Below are 11134 nucleotides of genomic sequence, written 5' to 3'. Positions count from 1 at the left end.
CTGTGTACTTCGTTCAGTTACGTATTGCTTAAAGTTTTGTATGTTTCAACATTCAATTCCTTAGAACCATAAAAAGGGACATCCATTTGCAACGATGCTAGTAAGGTCAGGATGAAGCATGAACGTTCTTTTAAAGTTAGAATTTACTCTTAATACAACAATTTAAAAGTGGATTAGGTTTTCCCCACTTTACTTATTTTCATTCTTACTTACAACCAAAATAAAATAAAAAATCAAAATTTAGAAGTAGATCAGGAATAAATGTTGAGATGGTGTTAATATAAGCAAATACTTAGCAGCCAGTATAAAGCATGTATTGTCAGTTGCTATAGTTTGAAATTTGGTTATTAATTATTTTATTAAGGATTAGATTCTGGTCTTTGTTAAGATGACCTTATGAGATTTATTTTTGAATATAAAACACAACAAAGGTGTGCAGTTTATGAAGCCTAAAACCTAAAAATAATAAACAAAAAAAAAAAAAAAAAAAATAAAACCTAAAAATAATTAGAGCTCTAATGCGAGCATAAAATCTAAAATAAGTAGAGCTCTAATTCGAGCATAAAACCTAAAATAAGTAGAGCTCTAATGCGAGCATAAAACCTAAAAAGAAGTAGAGCTCTAATGCGAGACATAAAACCTAAAATAAATGGGGCTCTAATGCGAGCATAAGAGCAAAATTAGTAAAGCTCTAATGCGAGCATAAAACCAAAAATAATAAATAAGGCTCTAATGCGGCATAAAACCTAAAATAAGGCTCTAATGCGAGCATAAAACCTAAAATGCAAATTACAGAGCTCTAGTAATGCGAGCATAAAACCTAAAATAAGTAGAGCTCTAATGCAGAATAAAACCACAAAATAAAATTAGAGGCTCTAATGCGGAGCATAAAATTTCAAAGTAAGTGGAGGCCCTAATGCGAGCATAAAACCAAAAAGTAGGCTCTAATGCGAGCATAAAACCTAAAATAAGTGGGGGCTCTAATGCGAGCATAAAACCTAAGAATAAGTAGAGCTCTAATGCAGGCATAAAAGGCCTAAGTGGGGGCTCTAATTCGAGCATAAAACCTAAAGTAAGTAGAGCTCTAATCGAGCATAAAAGACAAGATAAATGGGGGCTCTAATGCGGTATAAAATTCTAAAAATAGATTTTTTTTTTTTTTTTTTTTATAAAATAATAAATAAGGCTCTAATGCGGGCATAAAACTTAAGAAAATATATTTTTTTATGTTAATTTTGTTTTAAAACTTAAAAATAAGTAAAGGTCTAATGCAGAGGGCATGAAACTTAAAAATTAGTGGAGCTCTAATGCGAGCACTGTAAAAAGTTAAAATAATTTTTTTTTTTTATTTTTTGTAAAAACTTAAAAGATAAATAAAGCTCTAAAGCTTGAGCATAAAAGGCATAAAATAAGTAAAGCTCTAATGCGAGCATAAAACTTAAAACAAATAAAGCTCTGATGCGAGGCATAAAGCAAAATAAATAAGCTCTAAAGCTGAGCATAAGACTTAAATAAATAAAAGGCTCTAAGTACGGTATAAAAGAGCTTAAAACAAATGAAAGGCTCTAGTGCAGACATGAGCTTAAAATAAATAAAATACAATTAGGGCATAAAAGCTTAAAAATAAGTGAAGCTCTAATGCGAGCATAAAGACTTAAAATAAATAAAGGCTCAATGCGAGGCATAAAGGCTTAAGAATGGTGGATTAAAGGCTCTAGTAGACATGGAAGCTTAAAGGCTCTAATGCAGACATAAAGGCTTAGGAAATGGAAATAAAGGCTCTAGTAGGGCATAAAGGCTTAAGATAGAATTAAGGCTCTAGTAGAGACATAAAGGCTTAAAACAAATGAAGGCTCTAGTAGGGCATGGAACTTAAAATAAATTAAAGGCTCTAATGCGACATGAAAGCTTAAAATAATTAAAGGCTCTAATGCGAGGCATAAAACTTAAAGGAAATGAAATTAAAAGACGTCATACTTGGGCATGAGCTTAAAATATTTTTTTTTTTTCTTTTTTTTTATTTTTTTATTTATCTTTTCAGAAGCAATAGAGGGAAGTCGAGGACGACCGGAAAGTAGGATGGCCGAGTGTTATGATTTTATGAGTACCTTGTTTATATAGTGTATTGTTATGATTAACAAATTATGGTTTTATGTATTATGTCAGATTGTATTATTCAAAATGCATGGTTTTTATGACAGAGGCGATAGAATGTTTCGGGAGATAAGATTGGGAGTGAGGCGTCCGCAGCAGTCAATCGGTACCGTGCGCTTTCACTTTGATATACATGTTTGTGTCGTAATCTTAAGTACTAAAATGTAATAAAGAAGTTATGAGGGAAATCCAGTGTTTTATTTGAAAATACAAGATCTATTGTTACAGTTGTTTAAAATCCTAATTCATAGAAATACAAAACTAATATGGCTTCTAAGTCGCGTTTTATCCTAAATTGGGATAATTATAGTAAAAATATTATTTTTATGATTTAGTTAGAGATATATGTCAGATGGCAGTGAAGGAAAACAAAACAAAAGTATTTAAGTGTGGAGGATGTTTTGAAGATCATAATTATTGAAACACTTTAACAGACTCTGTAACTCGTTACCCAAGGCAAAAAGTTAAACGCAGCAACTTTATTGATAAATGTATTATTTCTACTTTGAAAAAATACTAATGGGCCTTAAAATTAAAAGAAGTTTTAAAAATGTTCTTGAATTTTTTTTTTTTAGTAAAATAAAGAGAATAATTTACTCACCAGTCAAAAATTGTTCCGCAGTATTTTTTTAGGGTCAAATATTTCAAGTTAATGTATTCAAAAGCAGGAATTGCTATTTTAGGAACGAAACATTTTCTTATACAACAACATGGCGGCTTTCACTTTGTTGTTTGGAGATTAAGATGGAGTAGTTCGAGTAGTCGCATACTGGATTAATAAAGTCGCAGTTCAGTTTTAACAGGTAGTATACTAGCATATACGTATTACTTTTACAAATATACTCAGCCTAATCTCCAAAAAAGTGAAGCCCAAACAGTGAAAAATTAATGTGGATTCTGCATAAGTCTATTTCACCCGGATATTCATTTAACTGAGCATGCCTCACCTGAAGAGGTTTTCATTGGTCGATGTAGTGGTTGACTGACATTTCACCTAACCTTCAATTTTTTATATTTTTATTATTTATAACACATTATCATGGGGTTGGAAAAATATCAAAAATAGATTTAGAAAACAATAAACTAAACAAATCACTCCTTTTACGCACAAATAAAAAGTGATCCAAACAGAACTAAAACAACAATCAATCGGAGTTTGGCGCTATCGCAGTTCAATCCATATCCGGGTGAAATAGACTTATGCAGTTTTAATATGGAGCTGGGTTATGTTGTCTTTTTCTTACGGCACAGAAATTGCACACCGGGTTAAATAGGGAACCCTGAGTATATTTGTAAAAAGTAATACGTATATGTATACTAGTCGCAAGATTGCCTAATTTAGTCATCCTAGAGTCTAGCTTGTGCCGCCCTCTATAGTCTAAATAAACGAGGGAGTGGATAAACTATCGGTAATATATGTCGATGTATATTTAAATTTAGTTTATATGTACCTTTCTTATGTTCCATTTAATTAAGTTTTTATAAAAAAAACTGGCACTAATCTGACTGAACAGAATAAAGAAGTGAAAATTTAAGATTTAAGGTTATGGTTCCATACAGTTACAAAAAGGTAGTGACTCGACGTCCTACCAACTAAGAATAAGGAAATCTAAACAACGTTGGAATTAGTAAAACAGACGACGTTTGAACGTTGGAATAGGTCCTGAGACTGACGTCGGAAAACTCAATATTGTCCAACGTTGTAACTACGTTGTCTGAATCACCTAAAGATCACTTAAGCAAAAAGGTTACAAGAGACAACGTTTTTTCGACGTCGCAGAAGCTTGTACTTTGCTGTAGTACTAGTCCAACGTCCGGGGGGTGGCCAAACGTTATAAAAAAAAAACGTTTAAAGTTTATTTTATGTTACATCAAGGTAAGGGGAGATAAATAGTTGTGGAGTAACTAATCCAACGTTGTGTTTAGTAAACATGTGGTCGCAAGTCGTGAAAATGCTACTTGGGAATCTATGGACATAATGTTACTAATTACAATTAAAATCGATACAATAAACCAAAGTGAAAAACGTATTTTTTGAGTGACGAATATAGTTTTCTAAAAAAAATATTCAAAGATGTTCAAACTGTGCACCTCCTTGTAGAATACACAATAAACATCTTTTGCGCGCAGAGTTAGCAGCTATTTATTAGGTGAACTAGTGTAATAAGTCTAAAAGCTTGTCTAGTAGCCTCCTGCAATTCTTCTCCCGTCCCAATGGATCTTCCATTAGATAGATATCGGGTGTTTTAATTTTTCAGATAAAAAAGTCCAGAGGAGTTAAATCGCAGGACCTATCAGGCCATTTTGAATCAACTACCAGAAGCTTTTTGATATGAAATGTGTAAACTCCGAATATGCTTTCAAGCCATTTGAATTCAAGTGATAATCTATTCACTTGACTCGTGTAAACGCGCCTTTAGTAGCATCTAGCTGAAAAATAACTTTTATTTTTCATATTTATCCTAACAAAACCAACTGTTTCATTGATAAAATACTCAGCATTTCTAAATACGTTTTCTATTTTTAGGACCAACGTCATTTTTTACAATGACACTTTAAGAGAACTTTTAATGAGGTATAGAAGAAATCAGCGACCCTTTATTTCATTATTCGACAGTATTGCTTTTACAAATATCGACAAAGATACTAAAAAACGGCCGGATATTGAATATCTTGTGACAGTTCCGCAAAATCTAACAGAGAGGGCTTCGATATACAGCAGGTATAGTATTTTTATGTTTTATAATTTTAGAGAAATAGTCTACATATACCGGTTGCGGTGTTCCAGTAGCACAGCACGTGCTCTATGGTTTCTTCTTCCTCTCCAAAAAAAAACTTAACTTTGTTGAATATTTTAATCGTTATGATATCACATATCTACTAAACCGACATTGTTCGAAAGTATCCGTATCTATCTGGTCAATTTTTTCGTTTCCGCTGCACTCATTGATTTGAAATGTAAATTATTTTTTGTCTTTATTTTGTTATGATATTTAAAATATTTTTATCGATAGCCTTAACGATGAATACTTGGCTGCTATAAAAATCAACACTACAAGTGACTTGATAATGTTGACGATATTGATGCATCCGAAATCACGTGGTACGGTGAAACTTCAATCCAACAGTCCCTTGGATGTGCCCTTGATCGATCCTAACTACTTGGCTGAAGAAGAGGATATCGAAAAGTTGTACCAGGCAGTGAAATTTATTGTGAACTTGAACAATACCGAGGCATTTAGGAAGCACGGAGCACAAGTGGTGGCATTTGACTATCCAAATTGTGAAACATTTAAGAAATTTAGTAAGGGTTGGTGGCAGTGTGCCATAAGACATATGAGTACTACGGTAAGATTTCTTTTGATTATTTTTTTTATTTGCGCCTTTTTGCTTAACTTTTAATATCGTATTCTACTTATTTCCTTCCAGCATTTATGTTTCACAATGTTGTTTTTGTAGTTCTTATCACTAGCATCAAATATTGGCATGTTGCCCTTTACTAATTCAATAAACAATTCGTTTTTTTTCTTTGTTGAATTTACTCATGGCGCATGGTATTTACGCGACGTCCGTACGCTACAAATGCTCAAAAATGAATAATGACGCAGCCGTCAACATCTTGAAGCCACGTCCAGCTGTTGAACGCCGCGTTCAACATGAAAGCGAGACCGCATGTATCCATTTTACACTGTAGCATATACAGGGTTGTTCACCACATACGACACGGAGTATTGTAGCTAAACGATTAGATTTTTACAAATTGTAAGTTTTGGGTTTGTTGAAGGTCTGTTAGAGCTACAATTTAAAAATATTTTACAAAGATACAGAGTGTCCCAAATAAGTAAAAAATATTATAGTTGTATTTTTTAAATGGAACACCCTGTATATTATTCTATTTTTGGATTCTACGATTGAAATAAAGGTAAATTTTATTAAGGTTTATCACACTTAAACCTTGCCGTTTTGAAATATTTTCAATTTTATGAAATTGCAGTAAAAATTTTAAGGCTTTACTTCTCCTAGGGTATCAAAGTTTTTAATACTCAATATTTACTGAAGATTATTTATTGATCAGATATTGTGTTGCAATAATAAAAATTTTACTACCTTATACAGAGTGTCCAAAAATTTATATTAAATAATTACTAGCTTTAAACGGCAATAACTTGTTTCATTTAAATGGAACACCCTATATATTTTACGTGAATCAGATGCATAATGTAATTGTCTATCAAATTGTATTATACCATTTTTTACCCATCTCTTCAAGTTTTCGTAGAAATTGCATTTTGTTATAATTTAGACCTCATTTATCACTATACCCATGGAATATTGACATTTCAGATTTTTTTATAGCACCATAATATGTACAAAATGTACAGGTGGTAAATATTGCATGCCCATTGGCATACAAAAAAACTATTTAAATCTTTGTAAAAGAGTATACCAATTAAATATACCACCATTATTTCCTACTAAAAACACCAAAAATTAGTTAATTACATACTTTTAAATTGTTTTAATTAATAAATTATTCTAAATAAATGTGGATTTGGCTCAGAAATCAATATAATAATAAGTTATGAAAATGAATGTCTCTGTTTTTATAAATAAGCATTCGTCAATAAATGAAATAAAATTTATAAGGTGTTACTTTTTACCACACTGTGTAATACACACACAAAATTCAGTTTTTTAGTATTTGGAACAATTATTACTACAACGTAAACAGTCAATTAATGTAGTTTGAATACTGGGATCATATTAATTGGTCCTCTTTAACAAAAAATATTTAAACAGTTTTTTTTTATTTTTTAATTAAATAAGCGAACTATATCAACAATATTAGTATATGTACCCTTTGAAAATTTGTTACATCTTTAAAAATAAGCTAAAATGTTCCATGGGCATAGTGATAAATGATGTCTAAACTATAAGAAAATGCATTTTCTATGAAAACTTGAAGAGATGGGTAAAAAATGGAACAATACAATTTGATAGACAATTACATTATGTATCTGATTCACGTAAAATATATAGGATGTTCCATTTAAATTAAACAAGTTACTGCCGTTTAAAGCTAGTAATTATTTAATAAAAAATTTTGGACACTCTGTATTAGGTCGTAAAATTTTTATTATTGCACCACAATATATGACCAATAAATAATCTTCAGTAAATATTTAGTATTAAAAACTTTTATACCCTTGGAGAAATAAAGCCTTAAATTTTTTTCTGCAATTTCATAAAATTGAAAATATTTCAAAAACGGTAAGGTTTAAGTGTGAACTTAATCAAATTTATCTTTATTTCAATCGTAGAATCCAAAATTGTTCTATTTAAAAAAATACAAGTATAATATTTTTTACTTATTTGGGACACTCTGTATCTTGTGAAAATATTTTTAAATTGTAGCTTTAATAGTCCTTCAACGAACCCAAAACTTACAATTTGTAAAAATCTAATCGTTTAGCTACAATACTCCGTGTCGTATGTGGTGAACAACATGTGAACAACCCTGTAAACGCTGCGTATAGCGTGACGCTGTATGCGGCCCTACAGCGTTTATTGGAGACCAGTGCCTGAGATACACATTACTTATTTAGAATTAATATACTCGTAGGTCTATCATCCATCATCTACCGCCAGAATGGGATCAGATCCATCAGTATCAGTGATAAACACTAATCTACAAGTGCACGGCATTTCCAAACTGAGAGTTATTTGCAGTAGTTCGATGCCTGAGGTGAATACTGGACATCCCTCAGCGCCCATAATCATGATAGCTGAGAAAGCCTCAGATATAATTAAAAAACATTACGGAAAATTGTGATAAAATAAATATTATATTTAAATTATTAAAGAAATTGTTTTTATTACATTTTTTGCTTGTCACAAATTAAAAAAAGAAAGGTGTAAAAAATGGTGTCTGTGATGGATGTAATGGTTGGTAGAAATAGTATTAGCACTGTTCTAATATTTAAGGGGGTTATTCTTAAACCCATTCTAAGAAAGAAATTTTAAATGAATGTTTCGTAAAGGCGGATTGACACAGTCCAAGTCAGTGATGCCATTACCAAAATTTCATTTTCGGTAAATAGCTTCGTCAGATATCGGTAGAAATCGGTAGATTGGTTATTTAACACATATTTTTATTAATACGTGCTAAGAGTAAGTCGTTTTTGGGGTATAAAAAGATACTTGAAAAATACAAACAACACAAAATTGTATATTAAAGATGAATACGGAGCAAAAAACTCTTTATAAATTAATAAATATCGTTTTAGTCCCAAAAAATTAGAATTTTTTCTATGGACGCTCTTGCAAAGTCCCTCCAAGTATACAGTGTGATTCGCTAAGTATGCAACTGTTAAGACTCAAATGAAGGAAAAGCCGGCTTCACTCTTTATTTACTCTTACGTATGTACAGTATAAACTTTTTATGCAACTAATTACAATAATAAAACATTATGCGATGACACGAGATAAGTCTATATCACACTCACTTCTTGACGCTTTTCTTCTTTTTTGTTTTCCTGCAGTGTTGCCAATGTACAACACATTCCTCCCTCCTAGTTGGGGTGGAACTCTAAAGTCTTCTAGGTATCTATGTGGACGGCATTGTCTTCTTGGTCGGCTGTTGTCTTCGCCGATTAAAGGCGTTTTGGATTCTACTGGTTTGGCCTGTTCTGGAATGAGTGGTTGACACGTTTCACCAGTTGTTGGATGTGACTGTTAGGGCTCTTGCGTTGGTGTCAAGTTGGTTTCTTCTTCACACTCAGATAAAAAAATGCATTGTAAGATGCACAATAAATCACGTTAAAATAATTAACCCGTTCTATGGAATTCGATTTACCTAATTATTTGTTTTATAAACGATTGCTGATAATATAATATTGTTTTATATACATAATAAAAATTAAAGCATTCGAAATAAAGTGAATACTGTTTTATTGGATATCTAATATTTAGTCCTTTTAAAGTAATTATTACTCTATATGTTTCAAAAGAACCACGTTTAAAATAAACTGGCATTGCCTTGTTATTTTTGAAAAGTGTCGCTTATCTATTTATTACAATAAGACATCCTTATAATAAATTTATTTTAAGCACGAGAGTATTTTATTTCTACAAGAATTGCTAACATTTCTGTTGGGCTTTGCCCACGTGATTAATATTTGCCAATAGAAAGTCATGCATTTGAGGTGGACATCGAGAGATGGTGTTTGGCAGTATTGACAGGATAAGCCCGATCAGCTACACGTTGTTGTATGATTTTTTGTCGCGTTCCATTATTTTGAATAGTACAATGATATTTATTGTATATGACAGTTGTTAGTGACAAAAAGGAGAATTGTATCGTTTACAGGTAATGTGTTGTTTAAGTAGTTGTTTAGAATGATCAAACGTTAATATTATTTCAGTAGCATTATGGCGGCCAAATGTTTTCTTGAAGAGTGATGAAAACGACGCCGGCCGAAATGATTTTCATTGCGCATTGTGATTTTGAATTTAACGCTGGACGAATTCAACAATTCAAATTTGCAAAGTAATATTTTACTAGATGATGAGAATTCAGATGTAGAGGAATACGAAGTCAAGCTAGCAAAATTGTTAAAAAGGTGGAACGTACTACAGCTCGTACCAGTATAAAAGGTAAAAAAATATATTGATGAACATTACAGAATGTACAGGGTGAGTCAACGATAGAGTAAGGTCATTTCTCCTTTGTTTTGAGATTTACAAAAAATGTTAAATATAAAAGTTATAGGGAGGGTTAAGATACACATTTTAAAATTATTGTAGAATATACAAAGTGCTTCAAAAAAGTCTTGCGGATATAACATTTTTTTAAATGCAACGCCCTATTTTTTATTTTATTTTACGTAAAATTATATAACCTTTTTATCTAATAATATTTTTTTTATAATATACAGGGTCCAGCAGTAGTGCGTCGGGCATCTGTAGCTCCTAGAATAATAAACTTCACAATTTTGTTTAAGTCCAAACCTAAAGTATGTACGAGGATGTATTTCAGGAAAATATTTCAATTTCTCTAGGGTGGCTCAAAAATGTGTAAGTGGATCGGTATGTTTTTTTTTAAATGGAACACCCTGTATATTATTGCATTTTTGGCTTCCTTTTGGACCACTTTACATAATATATTATATATGAGTAAATATATTTCCATAATATCAGAGATATTAATAAATAAATAAAAAATATATTTTTTCCAACCTTCGTTACTTTTTTTTACTTTATGAAGCACCCAGTATATTCTACAATAATTTAAAACGTGTATCTTAACCATCCCTATAACTTTTGTATTTAACATTTATTTGTAAACCTCCAAACTATTATTGAGATAATGGACTTTACTCTATCGTTGACTCATCCTGTACAGAACAGAAATTTGTACAGGGTGGAAAATTTAATGTATTACCCAACTGCAATACTTTTTCGCAAAAGAATGAGTGATTGACTTTCGAGTCTTTCAAGAAATTTAAGAACCCCCACTTTTTAAATTCAACATAGCCACGGTTTTCTCATCTATAATGGCCAAACCAAACCTAAAAAATACTGTTTTTTGCAATTATACGATTCAGAAAACCTGCAAATCCTGTATACCCTGTATAGAAAAATTTCTGTTTCAGGTTAACTCCAGTTTTAAGATGGAGAAAAGTATATCATATATTTAACTAAACGTTGCTTTCTTTTTTAGATTCTCTTTGAAGGAATCTGACCTTTGAAGGAATCTAAGACAGATCAATTCCAGGACATTACAAAAACCAGTTGTCGCTAGACAAAATTCACCAGGATACCCTTATATCTATTTTTTTTTATTTTGGAAGACATTCAATACAATTGTATTTACCTACTTATCACCAAAAGATTAATTCCGAAATAAAGTTATTTTCCTAATAAATTTGATATTTATTTCATTTAAATTGTTAGTACTGATCCTATTCGATTAAAATCA

The 11134-nt window shown here is 31.3% G+C and overlaps 1 protein-coding gene across 1 annotated transcript in view; it reads left to right on the top strand.

The window, feature by feature from the left end:
• LOC115891346 (glucose dehydrogenase [FAD, quinone]-like) overlaps window positions 1–10897 on the top strand; it is a 25775-nt gene extending 14878 nt beyond the window's left edge. Inside the window, exons 7-10 of the mRNA XM_030911794.1 lie at window positions 4682–4876; window positions 5169–5502; window positions 7778–7900; window positions 10877–10897. Of these exons, the coding sequence (XP_030767654.1) occupies window positions 4682–4876; window positions 5169–5502; window positions 7778–7900; window positions 10877–10897 (673 nt within the window). The remainder of the gene's footprint in view (window positions 1–4681; window positions 4877–5168; window positions 5503–7777; window positions 7901–10876) is intronic.
• The last annotated feature ends 237 nt before the right edge of the window (window positions 10898–11134 follow it).

The sequence above is a fragment of the Sitophilus oryzae genome, unplaced genomic scaffold, assembly GCF_002938485.1.
Source record: "Sitophilus oryzae breed Bouriz unplaced genomic scaffold, Soryzae_2.0 scaffold_98_pilon_pilon, whole genome shotgun sequence".
NCBI lineage: Eukaryota > Metazoa > Arthropoda > Insecta > Coleoptera > Curculionidae > Sitophilus > Sitophilus oryzae.
Note: the sequence above shows the minus strand (reverse complement) of the source record. Positions and strands in the feature narration are given on the sequence as shown.